The 17,930-nt window shown below is 42.4% G+C and overlaps 1 protein-coding gene across 1 annotated transcript in view; it reads left to right on the top strand.

Moving 5' to 3' along the window:
• The first annotated feature begins 1,239 nt into the window (after positions 1-1,239).
• spred1 (sprouty related EVH1 domain containing 1) overlaps positions 1,240-17,930 on the top strand; it is a 33,036-nt gene continuing 16,345 nt past the window's right edge. The window contains exons 1-2 of the mRNA XM_080480542.1: positions 1,240-2,064; positions 16,152-16,422. Coding sequence (XP_080336668.1) covers positions 2,033-2,064; positions 16,152-16,422 — 303 coding nt within the window. The 5' untranslated portion in view covers positions 1,240-2,032. The remainder of the gene's footprint in view (positions 2,065-16,151; positions 16,423-17,930) is intronic.

Genomic DNA, 17,930 nt, shown 5'->3' with positions numbered 1-17,930 from the left:
CAGTGACACACAGGGATGTTTTATATGACTGCAACATAAGGCTGTGGCACAAGCTGTATGAAAGCCAGAGAAATACAAAGAAACTTCTCACACAACATGCTGTCACTATGACAACCAGGCAGAATCATTTAGCCTGATCTCTTGCCTTTCCACACAGCACAGAAATCCAATAGCATTTAAGTCTTACGCAACCAGGCCCCCGATTCACTCTGCAAGGCTTTTTAACACATTTGCAAATAAGATCGACAGAGGCAAAGGCTAGATTTTTTTTTTCTTCCCGGTAACTTTTGAGGGTGTATTTTGAAAGGGGTTGCAGATGGGAAGAGTTTGGGTTGATGCACAAGATGCTTTGCCTAAACCAATATGATGCTTGTACTGATAATAATCAGCTCAAATAAACTGATGCCCCCCCCCCCCCCCACACCTCCTCCTTGCAGGTTAATAGTATGTTTTTGTTTTGTTTTTCATCAACAATACCAGGCTATTGCACTGTTGAATCAGCACCACTCCGGTGTCCCCAAATGGCCCCTGGGATAATTACTAATATTTCTAAGAATATCATTTTTTTTTTTTTTGTTGTAGGTTTTCACTTTAAGCGCATGCGTGCATTTAAGCCCTGTATAACTCGACTGAAACAAATTGCTGTGAGATAGAAATGATAGCCTTGCTTTTAGCCCACATAAACCATGGAAAAGGGGTCTGATGTAATTCCACGTGCTGCAGCAGTTTCTCGCCTGTGTACATCTCCAGTACGAAACCCACAATTTCTGCAACAGGCATTTATTGAAGTGACTCGGGGGCGGTCGATCGCGATCAAACTGCTTAATGAAAGAAAGCAGCAGAAATTGTTAATGGCCGGAGTCTTGTGTGTCAGCCCAAGTCCTTCCTCCAGATTATTTTCTACTTTGCGTGCTATCACACAGACGCTTCCCTCTTGTATCAATGCGTGATTGAAGGGAAACTTCTTTTTGGAAGTGCGGGGGGGGAGAGGGGGGGTGGGGGGGGGGACTACTTTAGGTCAACTTTGGAACAAAACGCGAGTAATTCACCACGCAAGCTCGGAGAGGGTTCAATCCAAGCGCAATATTAGTTACTTTTTAACCAGCCGTTGTAAATTCGGTGCAATGTGCGCCCATTAAAGCGCAAGAGCGTTATGTTTTTACTACGTCGCGGAAGGATCTAATTTTCTCATGCGAGGGTCGACACATCCGCCCAGTTTTCCGACGTTTCATTCCCCCCGAGTTGAAAATGGAGTTCGATTAAAGCAGATGTCCACCAACTTCTCAAGGAAATCTCAAGCTTGCGTATCGTATTTTTCCCCTCCAAACCTCCTGCGTGTCCAGTGTTAATACCGAAAACAGTCGACCCCCTTCTTTTTTTTTTTTTGGCGTCAGATGCCTTTACTGCCAAATTACTCGGACACGTTGACGGAGCAACGCTGCACGGCGCTTTTTCAAGTGTTGTCCTGGACCCGAAGTTGGCGAATGGATGCTCGACAGCCTGCCATAAATAACCTACCAAACGTTACAGTCTGCAACCCTTTCTAAAAAAAAATTTATTTTTTATTTTTATTTTTTAAAAGGATCTACACACGTTCCCTGCGAACCGGCGGCGGTGGTCGTGGTGGTGGGGATTTGTCGTTTTTTCTTTTTTTTTTTTTGTTTCTTTTTTTTTTTTTTTTTTTTTTCTCCCCCCTTGTCGAAGAGGATGATGCCGATGATGGCTCATTTGTTGTGGTCGGATTTTACTTCCAGGGAGGATAAAATGAATCAACGGTTGTCATTCCTCCTCGCGATTTAACGTCCGTCCCCGGGCGGCAGAGCTAACGTTCGGCTAGCTTCACTCGGTTCTCGGCAGGGACGCTTTTTTGGCCAGAGCATGCCCCTCTCCACAACGTTCACCTACAATCCGAAATAAGAGGGGCTGCTTTCTGTATGCGAGGGGGAAAAATGGTGATATATGTGGCATTTTATCCCGCCGTCACTGCGTCGTCGATGCTATTGCTAGGATTTGGATCCCCGTGAGGAAGAAAATGAGTGAAGATTCAACAAATCCAAACAACGAGTGAGTGCTGTTTACCTTTTTGTTTTTAAAATCCTGTGTTTGCACCCTTTACATATTATACATTGTCGGACAGTTGCACGTCTTTAGACGCTAACGCACACTGCCAGTGTATCCAGTGACATTTCTAACCACGCAACGTTGGATGTTTTGTCATTATTTATCAGCGATGAGCCACACAGGGTGTTTTATATGTTGCTAAATTCACGAGGTTATAAAATAAGCTTTTACAGCAAGCCATCGTGAATAAATCATGATTCTTCCTCTTTTTGACTCCATGAATCAGCTCATATTCTGTGAACATCTCCAATCTTTTGAGCAGTGTTTCCCTGGGTGGATTATATGTAATATACTCACTAACGCTGTCGATCTATAAAACACTTAATGCAGGATCAGTCGGAGTCACACGTAGAAAACAGTATTCCAGGTTTAGTATAATATCTATTTGTTCAGAACATCACGATCTGATAGTAATACATTGACAAATCCGATCTCTGTGTAACTGCCGTCCGCCATGATTTTCACAACATAATCATCGATAAAAAAAAAAAAAGAAATCGTGCACATCGCGTTTGTATCTCAGTCCAGCCTTTATTTACCGAGAGCCCGTCGTCCTTATTGCGACAATGTCGGCATTGAAAGGCTGAAGATGCCATTTTTTTTTCTCAATCACACTCATTTACATATCACAATCTCCATTCATAAAAACGCTTAAAAACGGCGTCACATTCACGCCCCGATCCACCGCGAGCCGTCCGGATGAAGTGTGATCCGCGCGTGTCATGTTTTTCACCCACGTCGCGCCCATTTCAGGTGGCGTTTCGGTATTGTTTTAATGGGCTGATCCCCTGTGTGCGCTTGTTGACAGTCAGTGAGAAATATCTGCTTCGGGAGGTGCTGCGGTCACATGATCCCCTCCATTCATAAAGTACCTGCCTGCCCATTCACAGCACTGTACTCCCGTTTCGCATTGCACCGACGATCACATTTTCTTTATTCAAAGCGCAACGCATTTACAACACCCAAGCGCCAGTGCTCGCCTATTGAGCCTTTATTTCCCTACGAGTGTGTTGTTTAACCGACGTCTCTTCGTCGCCTGAGAGGATTATCTTTGATAATGTATTTGTCACAGAGGAAGTCATATGCCCTGTTCAGCCATTTCCAGTGTCATGGTATAATGTTCAAAACACACCCTTGTTTTTCACCCCATTCCCTCCATCTCGCCTTTTTGAGTTTGATTTATTTGCTGCATGGAGGTTTTTGTCCTTGAACTACTCTTTATTTTTAATGTAAGTATGTTATGAAGCCCCCTCCCCCTTTCATATCAAGTCATATCAAATAACAATACAACCACCCCACACTTAAACAAATATTTCACTTTATGGGTATTCATCTGAGATTATTCTTGCCTCGATTTAGCTGAAATTCTGAAATAACCTAGAACGTGCGAAGCAGGAAGGGTAAAAGCGCTGGTTTGAGCTGCCGCCTTGTGTTAACCTGCAGCGAAAGAAATGGGTGGAATCAAAGCATTTCTCAATCCGAGGTGGCTCCCTGCAACAACCTCAGGGACTCCTCCAGGCCTCGCAGCCCTACTTTTGGACCTACCGCCACGGGCTACATATCAGCAGTGCGGTGGGAGCTCCAGTATATGCTGGGTATGTTCCACACTGCGTGATGGCAGCAGCTAAGATGGCGAAGTGATCCAAACATTGTTGCTATGATTCCACCACCTTTCTGGCTGTTGTATGATTCATAGTAATGGGAGTGGACGGAATACTGAGCGTTTGCCTGAGCTGTCTGTTTTGAAGGAAAAAGATGTCTTTGAGTAGCTATTTCTCATTGCACACGTTTTCAGAAAAAATGTCGTATTTTGTGACGTGATTTCCTTTTTTTTCAATCCATTTCGGAACATTTATAAATTTTTTTTCACTTTAGTGCTCCAGTATAATACAAAGACATCTGCATTTCATTGATTAAAAAAAAAGTATTCCATGAGTTAATCCCATGTTAAAGAGACTATTTGTATAAATGATGATTATCGAAGCATGTTCTAACATAACAAAGACACGTAACAGGCTTTGATCCTGTAATCTGCACGTAAGCCATTTAATTTGAAAACATTTCCCAAATTTGTGAAGACATAGCCCTGAAGTGGTTTAGTTTGAATGATATGTGGTTGAGCCGGGCCGGTGTACACACAGCACACCCTTCGCTGAGAACATGTTACTTGGCCTTGGTGCAGCCATGTTCGCAGGGCTGAAATGACAAGAACGCAGCGTGAAGCCTTGCGAGACTTTTGGTTTGCGTCTTGTCTGGGTTGTGCGGAGCGGGAGCGATGCCTGATGTAAGGAAAAATGCGAATTTTGCAGTTCAGGGATACGATTACCTTGGGACCTTGGGAGGTTTATGAAAGCATGTGTGAGACTCGGGATGTCAGGTTTATCTCAAATATTTCGCTCAATCATTTAGCAGCTTGGCCATATGAACTGCACTCATTTTTTAATAAATTTTTTTTATCTTTGCTGTGTATTGAGATTGATTCATCCATTTTGGTGTCGGCTAATATAAAACGTTGCTTTGAAAACTACAGTTTTGTGTTTAAACTCTTACCTCTCCACTGTTCGATGAGACATTACATCTTCTGTCTATCATTGCTTCTATCTTGTCCATTGCAATTGAACTTTAAACACGTTAATGTAGGTTTTAGCCCGGGTCGGCCTCCAAAGCTGGCTGTCATCACATTTCCATGTATTCTATTAGACACAGATATGGTATGGCCCCATTGTTTTAAATTCCTGCAGTAGGGTGCCATTGTCTGTTGCCAGTCAGGTGATCCTCGGTGATTTCTCTCTCTATGTCCTCTTCCTATCTTTGTGATTGATTTGGCTGCTCAGCGTTTTATCTGCCAATGAGGGTGTCGTGATCTTATCACCTGCAGGCTGTTTTGCACTCCCATTCCTGCTGCGGAGCTTCTCCATACACATTCTTTCCAAACAACCCCCATCATGTCCTGAAACGACAAAGGGAGACAGCTACTTCAGCTGTTAGGGCCGATGCTTTATGGCCTGGGTAATTGCCTATATCCTGTGGCCCTTATGTTAAGCTAAATAATTTCCTGGACCCTTTTTATAGATGGTATTATTTAGGGTTACAGCCAGTTGTTGGATATGACCTCCACAAACATTTAGCTTTACTAGCGAGCCTGATCTAAGTCACAGATCCATTTTACCTTTTGACGAAGTCTGCTGAGCTGACCATATCCTTGGTTTTGCTTCTGTATTATTTTGGGGAAGTGTTTGTTAAGACTGCTGCGGTCTACAAAGGCAATTGAAATGTGTTATTTGACACATTTATACATCAGCGTACTTGCAAAAACGTTCTTCTTTCTTCCGGTAGCTGTTTATGTACATGCACTGAACGTTAATCTAAGAAATACATTTAATGATGATAAAAAAAAGAAGGTATTTCTGATAAATGTCACAGTTAACCTTTGTTTGACTTATTCAGTGATGGCTGTATGTCGTGTAGTCCTCAATGTAATTATGTGTTTCTTCAAAATCATTTGTCTTTTAATAGAAGCTGTTGTGCCGTTTATGTCATTTAATGACAACGATCCTCTGTTCAAGCGGAGAGTTTGAACTGTCTGAAACTGAGACAAGCCAGCAAACTGAATAGGCCTTGTATAGTTGTGGACTGTTCCATTCCCATGGCCACATTTGGGCCTGGATTCTGTGTATTTTAAACCTGAGCCACTTCCCTCTTATGATTTTCATTTCCTCTTCAAGTATTTTAGGAGCACGCACAAAGTGGTGTAAATGTTAGAAGTGTATTTGCAGCATTATTTCAAACTATTAAGAGTCCCCCCCCCCCCCTTGTGTGTGTGTGTGTGTGTGTGTGTGTGTGTGTGTGTGTGTGTATGCATGTAGTGTATGTAGTTTGGTGAGCCGGAGTAAACTTGGAGATTCCTCCGTGTGTGACTGTGTCACAGCATCGACATAGCAGGGCTTGTCTTTATTCCTTTGTTAAGGAGGGGTCCTCTGATGTTCACAGACCATATCTTAATGCCTCTAAGAAGTGCTTTTAGCACTAAGTGTCTGAATTGTGGATATTGTTTTCAGTTGTGCTGCATGCGGGAGCATGAAGGCTGCGCCTTGTTGTGAGCTCTTTGCTGCAGCTGGGCTAAGATGGTTCTTTCCTGTGAGGCCACAGACATAAAAGGGCACAGATGTAAATCCTAAACCTTGTGTCTTTGAGTTTCCAAACGCTTTGAAAACAGGAAGGGGTTTTTGTGTGTGTGTGCGCACACACGCACACACACACACACACACACACACACACACACACACACACACACACACACACACACACACACACACACACACACACACCAGTGTTTATTCCTCTGGAAACATTTGGCATGTGCATGTGTTTTTGAAAGAGATGGGCCAGATCCAGGATGATCGAATTTATGCAAGCATAATGTTGTGTTATCAAATATATTACTTAACCATTCTGATTCTGAGTCACAGTTTGAAATGGGTCGTAACAACATGTATTTTTAACAGCTCAGTAATCTTTTTGATCAGTTTCTCCTGTCTTGCGGCTATATTTAGAACTTGAAATAGAATTATATTGCTTGGTAGAAGTGGCTCATGATTTCTCAAACTCTTGAGAGCTGGGTACAAAGACACATGAGTTGATTTTCATGATGGCCTAATAGGTTGGTTTATGACACTTATGGAGATCATCATGTTATGGCAGTCTCCACGGCTGGCCATGTTGTAATGAATTACAACTTGTCAGCACAGTTTCACTTAGCGTCAATGGCCCATCGTGTTGGTTTGGTGGTTTATCTTTCCCAAGTTGCTCCTGAGATATATTGATGGTTTCTCCCACAGCTAGATGGCTGCCATGTCCCCGCAGCTTCCTGTTTCCCCCCTCAGCTTCAGAGAAGCAATGACGAATAAACGCTGGGTCCCCCGGGACTACTCACATCAAAGCAGACCAGAGACGCCGCAGCAGTCGAAATCTGTGGTTCCATTTTTTTTTTTTTCCCTCTTTTTCTTTTCTTTTTTTTTTTTTTTTTCTTATGGCAAGCAAAAGGTTTTAATTTTCCAAATGCTTGCGGTTCAAATTAAGATCATCTCAATATGTGGCTTTGATTGATGTATGAGAATAATTTTTTGGCATTTGATACGCATATGGGATTCTGGTGATTTACAGTGCCACAGCGCAGCGGTACCTAGAACATTGGTGTTGGGGCTTCAGGCCCAATCTGGTAATAGAGGGCTTGGTTTGGAAATCAGTGTTAGATATGCCGTCTAAGTGAGTAGTTCTGACGTGTGCGCGCTGAGTAGACCGTTCTCTGATTTAGACTACAATCTAATTTGACCCGCATGTGACAGATCCCACCAAAAGTGGCTGTGATCAGCTAATTTGCTGCAATGTTGGGTAGTATATCTATGAAAGGATGGTGGTACATTTGATGTCAAGATTCGCTGTGTGGTGCAGCAGCAGAGTAGGCTTGTTCTGTTTTTTTTTTATTTTTTTTTTCCTGAGTCAGTTGGTAGCTAGGCTGAATGTTCTTGTGAGGGAGATGACTCACCAGCAGCCCGAGGTGTTCAGAAGAGATAGGGCAAATTTCTCTTTCACTTCTCTTTCTGTAGCCAGAGTATTAGTTTTTCGCTGCAGCAAATGTAAGCAGGCCTGGGATGCTGGTTTGGTGTTTCTTCAAGCCATGGCGTCCCGTTATGGTTTCCCAGACATCCCCGTTTTTTATTTTTAAAGCATTTCGCTCCGACCTCCTGTTGTAATTTGCTCTGCATCCATGTTGGTATTTGTTTTGGGTATGTCTGTGCCCTTGAGTTTGCCTCTGGTTATTTAGGAGATTTGAACCGTGGCTAATTGGCCAGCTAGCTTGCGCCGTTCAGATTAGATGCACTGCTGGAATCAACGGCTGAGTCGCAGATCGCATGTTACTTATTTCCTCAATGAGGCATGACCACGGCGAACCAGCTCGCGCCACTTCATCCTCTTACAACCGAGTTACCTTTACCCCGAGCTCTTTAGGTTGGCGGACACACTTCATGTTTTATTAAATCCTTTGGGTCACTTTAGACAAACCCATCCCCATGCAAAATAGCAGGACGTATTAGCCTTACGTTGTGATATCAGTCTGACTTTATTTGTGATAACAGCCGTGAAAGATAAACATATTTCAGTGTTAAAAAAAAAAAAAAAAGTGAATAAATCGCACTTGGCTTTTCAGTGGCTTTTCGCACTACCTGCCACCCACTTTCGTAAGATTGCTTTCCTTTCAGAGGATAATCTATAGAATCGGATTGGGATAAGTAGCTTGTGTTTATTTTCCTCAATGATATTTTAACCATTTTTGTAACTCTCTCAAAAGTCCTACTAGCCAAAGGGGTCTAGTGGAGCTTGACCAGGCTTGACAGCCTTCCTCCGGTTTTAATACAAGGGAGAGATGGCTAGGAAAAGGGGGTGATGGAAAAAAAAGTGGTGGTGGGGGCTTTTCTCCCCTTTTCTGATGCTAATGAAAGGAGGAATGGTTTTCCAGCTTTTAGCTTGCAGAGTGTGTCTCCCTTGCAGCATGCTCCGCTGCCTGGACATTGTAGGAGGACAAAACTCCAGGCCCGGGATCCAATAACGTGAAATTTCAGCAGAGAAGCGGCCATTGTGTAGAGAGAGGCAGCCGGGAAGGGGCTGGGTAGAAGGGGGAGACAGAGCTGAGGAAAGGGAGGGTGACTTGGCGAGCACCCAGGGCTCAGGCCACATCCTTTCTCTCTCTCCTCCCTCTCTTCCTTCTCCTTTCCTCCCTCTTCCTCCCCTCCTGTCTTTCTTTCGGTGCCCCCCCCTCACACCCCTGCTCTCTTCTCCACCACTCCCCTTTGGGGTGGGAAACCCAAGGCTGAGACAGGAGCAAAGCATGATGGCATGCTGGAGCTCAGCGAGCCATGGGCCGGAGCTCAGTGAGCCATGGGCCAGAGCAGCAGACAAACGGCCACTTTGTCCGCTTAGGAAATGGTTGTCCCAGGATCCCCCTTCTCCACCACACACTGGAGCAGCCGGCCTCGAGGCCCAATGCTGCCTGGTCTGCACGTGCTCTCCCATCACGCCTCCTCTCCTCTCCTCTCCTCCTCTCCTCGAAATCTGTAATTCTGTTGACAAGTCTATAGATGCTAAAAGTTTTACAGACGTATGCCAGTGACACTTTATTGTAAGTGAGAACTCCCAAGTGTATTGAAAAGTTAGTTGAGTTGTTTTTCTTGGGTATTTGCAAAAATCATGAAATAATCTGACTTACATCTAAATGTTTCCCTACACTTTTATCATCAGTCCACTTGGAAGTCATTAAATTCTTTACACATTTTCAAGCCACATAACTTGTTTACAGACAATATAATTTCACAGATGATGTATGTCATTTTGTTAAGGACCATACACAAAATTTTCGTGGAAGAAAGAAGTACTTCTTTCGATTATAGCGCTATCTCTTGACTGTCATCTTGGTCTCCATGACAGACCCCCACCCCATGTTACACTCCCACCCCTCCCTCTGTTTTTCTCTCCTGCTTTGGTCGGAAATGAAGTCAGTCATCCAGCAGAATAACTTGGAATAATTTGGATTTGGAGGGGGGAGCCTCCTTTCTTTCTGCCGCCGCCTCCTCCCCTGCAGGCCCAGGCCAGCTGATCTGCTTCCGTTCCCAATTGTGTGTCCAGTCGACTGTGTGCTCCCAGCAAGGGGCGTGGAGGCCAGCCTTTGTCTCCACCATCCCACGATGAACTCTCTCTCTCTGTGTGTGTGTGTGTGTGTGTGTGTGTGTGTGTGTGTGTGTGTGTGTGTGTGTGTGTGTGTGTGTGTGTGTGTGTGTGTGTGTGTGTGTGTGTGTGTGTGTGTGTGTGTGTGTGTGTGTGTGTGTGTGTGTGTGTGTGTGTGTGTGTGTGTGTGTGTGTGTGTGTGTGTGTGTGTGTGTGTGTGTCAATATCTCCAAATTGTTGGTTATAATGAAAAATAACAATTTTGTTGTTAGAGGAAAGAGTGGAACCTTTTCATTCTTTAAAGATTTTCTCAAGGGCTCCTCTCACTTTATTTTCAATGTTGTTGCGGTTACTGTAGATATACATTTGTTTGGAAAATATTGAATGGAAATTATAGTAACTTCAAGTTATTTTTTATGGGGGGGGGGCATTTTCCAAATTTCATGCAAAAAAGATTGTATGCACGTCCACTTAACTTCCTCTCTGAGCCCGGCCCCCCTCCCTGTGAGTGTCACGGTTGCTGGCATGTGTGTGATGGTAGGTCTGAAGGGTCAGGCCCTGGTCATTGTGCCCTGGTCATGGCTGAGCGACACCACCGCCTGCCTTCTGTTCACCCCAGGGACCCCTGCCTGACTGACAGGCCCTTCTGCACCCATCACCCGCATCCTTTATTGGGGGCCATAGAGGGGTGTAACAGCAGCAGTATTTTCCTCTTTTACTGCCAGCTATACGACTCAAAAATGCATTTTTTTTTTTCTTTGGCGCTCCTGTGTGACTTCTGTGGCACTGCTGTTAGAAGATGTAGCTAGAATGGGTGTTTTCCTGGGGGTTACAAAGGAGGAAGTTAGTTTGGCTTGTGTGTCAGTCCTCCTACAGTTACTGTTTGATACACTTGAGGCTTCATGTTGGTGAACAGGAGTAAGATTTTGAGACTATTATGTTTTTAGTGAAAGTACATCTCTTGTATCCACCCTGCTGTTCAACCGTGATCATCTTCATTTATCTGGTTTTTGGATAAGTAGAATTAACAAATGGTGGTAAGATTACGACGTTAACTTTTGAAATGTACTTTGGCATATACCAACAAAATCAAAAGTCTTCCATTGGTATAACCTGCACGCAGGCAAGATGTCAAGTTTCAACAGACATAATTGTGTCACTTTCTCCTAATTATATTTTGCACTTTCTTGGGACCAAACAGATTCATATGGAGTCAAATCTTTATCAAAAAGTTTGAATGCAAACAAAGGGATTCACAAATACATTTTGTAATCTATATATATATATATATATATATATATACAGTAAATACACATGTATTTCTCAACCCACATTAACCTATCTTTCATATGCAAAAAGAATAATTACATTGTTCACAAATGTTTTTTTGATGCTCACACAAAGTGTAGGACACACATTTGTGGATTATTTAAGTGTCTCGAGCATGATCTGATCTCCATCCATTTTCTTCAACCTGGAATTCTCTGTAGCCAATCAGAAGTGGCTGTAAATTTCAGATGATTTCATGAGTTTAATTCCAAGGAGGTGATTTAGTGATATCGTGGCGCACTATAACCACATTGTGTATCTAAAGCCATCTTGTGAGAAGAGAAGTTTCACCTACAATTTGACTTTATAAAGTCGCATTGAAATATATTATTTATTACATTTTAACACTGATTGAGTTACGGTATTTTCTTACTGTGTTGTTTCAGTAGAAATATAATCTCTATCATGAAACTTCACAAATGTGTATCATTTTCTGGTGGTTTTGTCAAAGAAAATGGAAATCTGCTCTATCCAGGGAAGAGACGTTCTATATTTTGTTTACATGTTGGCACATATATGTTTGCATGCAAGCTTGTTAGATTCTGTAAGAAAAGCTCTCTGAACATCAACGCAGCTGTGTAAATGAGGAAAACCAGAGTCTAAAAGACCGCTGACAGACACAATATTTGTTAATCGGCGCCAACATGTAAAATATACTTAAAGGTCATTTCCTGAGATGAAAAACATCGCGTTTGTTGTTTAGTTTGGGCTGTAAAGTGGGACAAACAGTGATTAATTGTGATGTGCTACAAGTGCGCTGACTCGGCTCGACTATCATGTGATTGGCTGAAAACGATGCTTGGTTACAGATAATTCCACAATGGGGAAAAAAACTAACATTTATACCATACATCAGAATGAGGTATATTATATAAATTGTAAAATGTTGCACATGCAATGTAGTCTTTACTTTGATCTTGAAGTCAGCGATTGTTATAAAAACAAAACCTCATAGAAGCGTGCCAACATACATGTCTTGGATCATGAGCAAGTTGTAGTAGTAACACTTGCTATCACTTCATACACTTGGAGATCTTGTACATCATCAGACATAGAAAGAATGTTAAGAATTAAAACCTTAACTATTTGATATATTTTAAGATTTATGGACTAAGTTGATTTTCTTTTTTCCTAGTACTCTGCACACGTACAAATCCAGTATGGAGGAGATTGTGATTTATTTGAGTACAAGTCCAGGAGGGTAGGATAAAAAGTCTTGTAAAATGTGTTGACGAAAACGACCAAAAACAAAACGGCAAAAAACCATCTTGTACGGTTGACAAATGCTTCCAATTTGTAAGCAGTGAATATGAACACATCCTTTTCACAGACAACCTGTTATGTACTTTACTATATTTCAAACTTACTCTTGCTTATGGTCCCTATCCGTCCCGTAAAGAGACATAGGTCAGATATTACACGCTGCCAGGATATAGCAGCTCCCACATGCAGACAAAGATAGGTCCAGATTTAATGCTTGCCGGCTCTTGGATTAATTACTAACCAATATCGTGAACGCCAAGGTTTGCCAAGGGTGTGGACGGAAGGAGACTAAAGGTTAGCCTTATTGAGTTGGCTCAGAGGATAGACAGCGAGAGGGGTGGGGGCGCTGGGGCAGCTGTTCTTTTGTATGAAGTGCGACAAGATAAGTGTTTTTCGCACAACGTCCTGTTGGTAACGTTTCATGCACTCGGTAACAGCTTCAGATTTGGTCGCTGGCTTTAGAAGACATTCATCAGAAAAGTTTCAAACTCGATGACGCCATCCTGGGTTAGAAAGCAATGTCTCACTCGACGTCCGACAGTCCCCCCCCCCCCCCCTTTTGCCCATTTCTGTCAGCTCTCGGATCTTTCCCTGTCTTTAATATGTTACCAGCAGCTTGTGCAAAATGCTGCCCTCAGCACGCCCTGACCTTTGTAATTTCCGGTGGCCTTATGCGGCGTTATCTAATCAGGGAAACATCTGACTCCAAGTGAAGGTAAAGGGGCCTGTAAAGACGTGGAATGAGGGACAAGCAGATTAAGAATTAAGGTGTGCGATTGACAATCAGTGTAATATTATGTATTCTGTGGTATTTTATTTAAAAATTAGCACACATATAGTAGTTTTTTTAATCAGAGTATAAACTTTGGCTCGGGTGGCTGTTCTTCAGTTGGTATACTGGGTCATCTTTCAGTCACAAGGTTGCAGTTTCAAACCTCCATCTCCCCTTGTCTATATGTCAAAGTGTCCTTGAGCAAGACATTGCACCACAAATTGCTCTCAATGGATGGATTGAGTGCCTTGCGTAGCAGCCGTCACCATCGGTGTGTGAATGAGTGACTATGATTAACGATGTGAAGTGTTTTGGGGACGGCCGAAGCAGTGGAAAAGCTCTATATAAGTAATATCCGTTTAGCATTTTGTATGTTGTGCCAGTTTAGCATTCGTTGAGATTGTTTGGTATTCTGATGCAAGTTTATGGTAATAAAAACATGTTATTTATAGATACCTTACATTCAGTCATCTCACAGCATTCAAGACGAGCAAGAAAAATAAGTTAAAAACAATTCCTCCACAAATAGAATTGATGAAGATGAAATCAAAACAGTGTCTGGATTGAAGACAATGAGATGGATAAATGTGTTATATTTCTACAAACTTGAAATTCTGAAGCTACACCTCTGAAATCATTGATGTTACAGTGATGAGTGCACCGCTCATGTAGAAGTGTTGCGGCTTTCAAAGGAGACAATCCAATTCACACTGGATCGCCATCATGTGCTGGAGTTGAACGTACACCGATGCCTTCCCATATCTGATAGTATAGTACATCCTATCTTAAAGCAAAATGTTCAGTTAATCCAAACTTAAATTGTTGACCTTATCTTTCTGTTCCTTGCAAATCATCGACTCGATTTGGCATCACCTATGAGAAATGTGGTACTCTGTACTAATAACCATTGAATTTCTGTGATTTCTTGGTATTTAAAATCAAAAATTTATTCAAAGATTTCAGATGAGGATCAAATAGAATAGAAGAGAGCTTTAATGTAGCAAATGTAGCTATAACAGCCATCAGCATGTCGCCTCCAAAAACATGTACTCTCTTATCATAGGTGTAAATCATGACAAGTCAGGGGAGACTGAATCTCCTTTTCTTGTGACACTGTTGTTCCCCTGATTATTTAATTTCATGAAACCATATCAATTTTGATATTTTGGAGGCACATTTCGCACTGGCCTTGAGTGTTGTGGCCCTGGGTTCAAATCCTGGTGGCAGGAAAGGCATGAAAAACCACCCTGTGGAGCCCTGTCCTCAGTTGCCCCTAAAGAAGAATATTAGACATTGCCCATTGAAATGCATAAAAGCCTTTTTTAAATTCTAAAATGTTTCTGGTTTTCTTTAACTTGTAGTAATCTCTTCTCTTTTTTTTTCAACACCCTCCAAGTAAGCAAAGCCGAGATCCCCACTGTGATCTCTGGCACCTCTCCAAGGGTTTCCCGGACCCCAGGCTGGCACCCCCTCAAATGTTGCTCTCGAGAATTTTTTCTCTCCCTTATTACCCCCTTCTCAAACAATGACATGGAATTTCCGCCCTGCGTGTTGCAGAAGTCGCTCATCAGGTTTTCTTGCTCCACGTGAATTTTTGTCATATTTTCTGAGTGAACATGTTCGACTGTGAGTCGCTTGTCTACTTTTTGCCCGCGTCTTTCTCACTCGGCATCTTCTTCACGCTGAGACTGTGAGAAGAGTTTTGTCGTGTGGTGCAGCTCCAAACCGTCACCTTCTGAATATCCAACAGGACGGTCTGTTTTGATGATTGACTTCAGGAGCAGCACCCAGCTGTGATGCTATGCTAGTTGTGAATGTGCTAATGCGAGCCTATGCCAAAAACTGTGTTTGGAACGGTGGTAAAACACATAGAAACATTTTGCGATGCGTGTAAAGATCTGACTGTGTCTTTCAGGTCTGTATCGAAGTTGACCGTGCTTTATGCAAAAAAAAAAACATTGTGTGATGGCGTTTGGCTATTCATTGTTGATGGGACCCATTAAATGGAAACTATTTTCACACACAACTTTGGCTGAGGAGACCTGCTCGCTCATTCTGTGGCTCCCAACAACTTTTTGGCCGTTGCTGCTATATTGTCACCTTTCTTCAACATCAAGCCAGACTTTTAGTCCGAGGTGTAATAATACAGAATGAGTTTTGGCTGTTCCTCTCCACAGTCATTACGGCAGATCATGTGATCCCAGGGTTGGTTTTTGCACAAGGTTTATGTAAAATGCCCTTCCTGACACAACCTGGGGGTTAGGGGCCTTGCTCAAGGACCCAAAGCCAGCGTTCAAATCGGCAAATGTCGAGCTATAAGCTTGCTTCTACTGCAGAAATCACCTGCAGTTTCATAGCAAACTAATACCATCAGCCTGGTGTGGAAGTATCCATTTTTAAAACCTTCCTGTTATGTGCAAAAGTCTTCACCGCCACCCAGATTTTAATTTATATTTTTTTTAAATGTCTTGTAAATGTTAAAAATTGTTGGCTAAGTATGAGACAGTATCAAATCCATCCCTTATTTATACATCTGGCCTTTTTCTTTCGCACTTCTCATTTATTTAGCATTTTATGTAGGTTTTATGTACAGCATGGCACCTTGTTAATGGCGTATTTTAAGGGCTGATATTTCATATAGTCCAGATGTGTCAAATCCAGGTCCTGGCAGGCCAGTGTATTGCATGTTTTTAGTGTCTTTGTGCTTTAAGTTACCTGAAGTGAATAACTCTGTCCTTCCCTTCATCTTCCTGATAATGAAACACTTCTTACAATGTATGTTGGTCCAGGGAGAAAGATATAGGTTGTGGGCAAACAGAGGATTTAGCCAGTGTGATATCACCAAAGAAAAGATAATAATTCTTGTTGTTCCAGATTATCTTGACTAATTTCCCCCTTTTTTTTCTTCCTTTCTCCCGCCATTTCCTCCTCCCATTCTCCTCCACAGTGACAGTTATGCGCGTGTGAGAGCAGTGGTCATGACTCGGGATGACTCCAGTGGTGGGTGGCTTCCTCTGGGAGGCGGAGGCCTTAGCTGTGTCACTGTCTATAAGGTCAGCCGGGCGGAGGACAGTGGCAGTACCCACAGCGGCGGCAGCGCTGGAAGCGGCAGCAACCTCAGTCCCTGTAGTTCCAGTCCTAGTCCCAGTCCCAGTCCAAGTCTCAGTCCCACCGCCGTGGAGTTCCACATCAAGGGGGAAAGGCTTAAGGACAAATTGGTAAGTGAGCCTCGAGCTTTTCTATGTGAAAACCCGCCTTCTGCTACACTGCTCTTCCCTGTGATGTAAATTCAGGTGCGGAAATCATTGAGAGTATTCTTGTAAATGAGATCACTGAGTCCCAGACTCCCCCTGCCACTGTCTCACTCACACACACTCACACAGGAAGCTGTTGTTTGGCGTTCCTCCATAGCGCAGGTATCTCAAAATAGGATCCAACTGCGTGATTCTGTGATGCACGATGACATCATCAGGCAGATTACTCAAGAGCAGAGAATGTGGGATGAGGGATGTGGGAAACGCACAAAAGAGCACGACGGGACCAAGAGGATGGAATAGGGGCTGGAAATTCACACTCACTCCGGTTTTCCATGAATGCACAAGTATTTTCCTTCCATTTTATGAGCACTTCCTCCTTCATGAAGAGCGAATCAAACACAGCACTTGTCAGTGGTAAATTAAGGCAGGAGGATATACATTTAATTTTTGGAGTATAGAAAAAAAAAAGAATCCCTTGTGTTTGTGTGTGACTCCTCAAATATTTCCAAACAAAATGACCCGTAGACATTAAACACTTGACTATATTTATTTGCGTTTGACTGACAAGTTGAGCCAATGTAAACCAGAAACTAATGCAGGTGATTTATCTTTCTTAGTTTGGCTTTCACCAACATCCATCTTAAATACTGATTTATTCAGTTTTGGGTGAAGGCAAGGTTTTACTGTACAGGATGTCAATCCATTGTAGAACACACACACACACACACACACACACACACACACACACACACACACACACACACACACACACACACACACACACACACACACACACACACACACACACACACACACGTACACGTCTCCAGGCAGAGTCTCTCATTATTGACGGAATGGATGGAGGTTAGTTGGTGTTTTTGGGCAGTAGGTGAAAATCAGCTAAAACATGTTTTTGTTTTCTCATGTACCCCTCAAAAAACAACTTTTGCCAAAGATAATTTGACAGTAATTTGTCATTTCCAAACCAACTTTTTAATAGTAAAGATATGCATTCAGTATCACTCAAGACTGAAAAAAGATTTAAATGACAAGTCAAAATGAATGCCTGTTTGTTTTCATAATTCATTTGTATTGTGATTAAAATCCCCTTGTGGATGGCACGTCCACTGAAATCGTGACCTTGATTGGAGGTGATCTGGGTTCAAATCCCAAATAATACAAGCCAAATAGAATGATTGGTAGTAGCATTGATATAATATGATGGTGCAGTAACGGTATGAGTAGCGTTTTATATTAATTGAAGTGTATGAGCTTTATCGATGTTAGTGTTCTTATTTAGCTTATGTTTCTCAGAAGGGTAGATGTAAAAACATAAATGCGTTCAAACACAGAATAAAACTGACGGATCTCCACAACAGGTTTCTTTACTATTCAAAAATTCTAACTGTATGGTTACTGTAAATTGTATAGTTTATACAGCTAACAAAATGCATCAATTCGGGATAGTT

The sequence above is a fragment of the Lipophrys pholis genome (assembly GCF_963383615.2).
Source record: "Lipophrys pholis genome assembly, chromosome: 14".
Taxonomy (NCBI): Eukaryota; Metazoa; Chordata; class Actinopteri; order Blenniiformes; family Blenniidae; genus Lipophrys; species Lipophrys pholis.
Note: the sequence above shows the minus strand (reverse complement) of the source record. Positions and strands in the feature narration are given on the sequence as shown.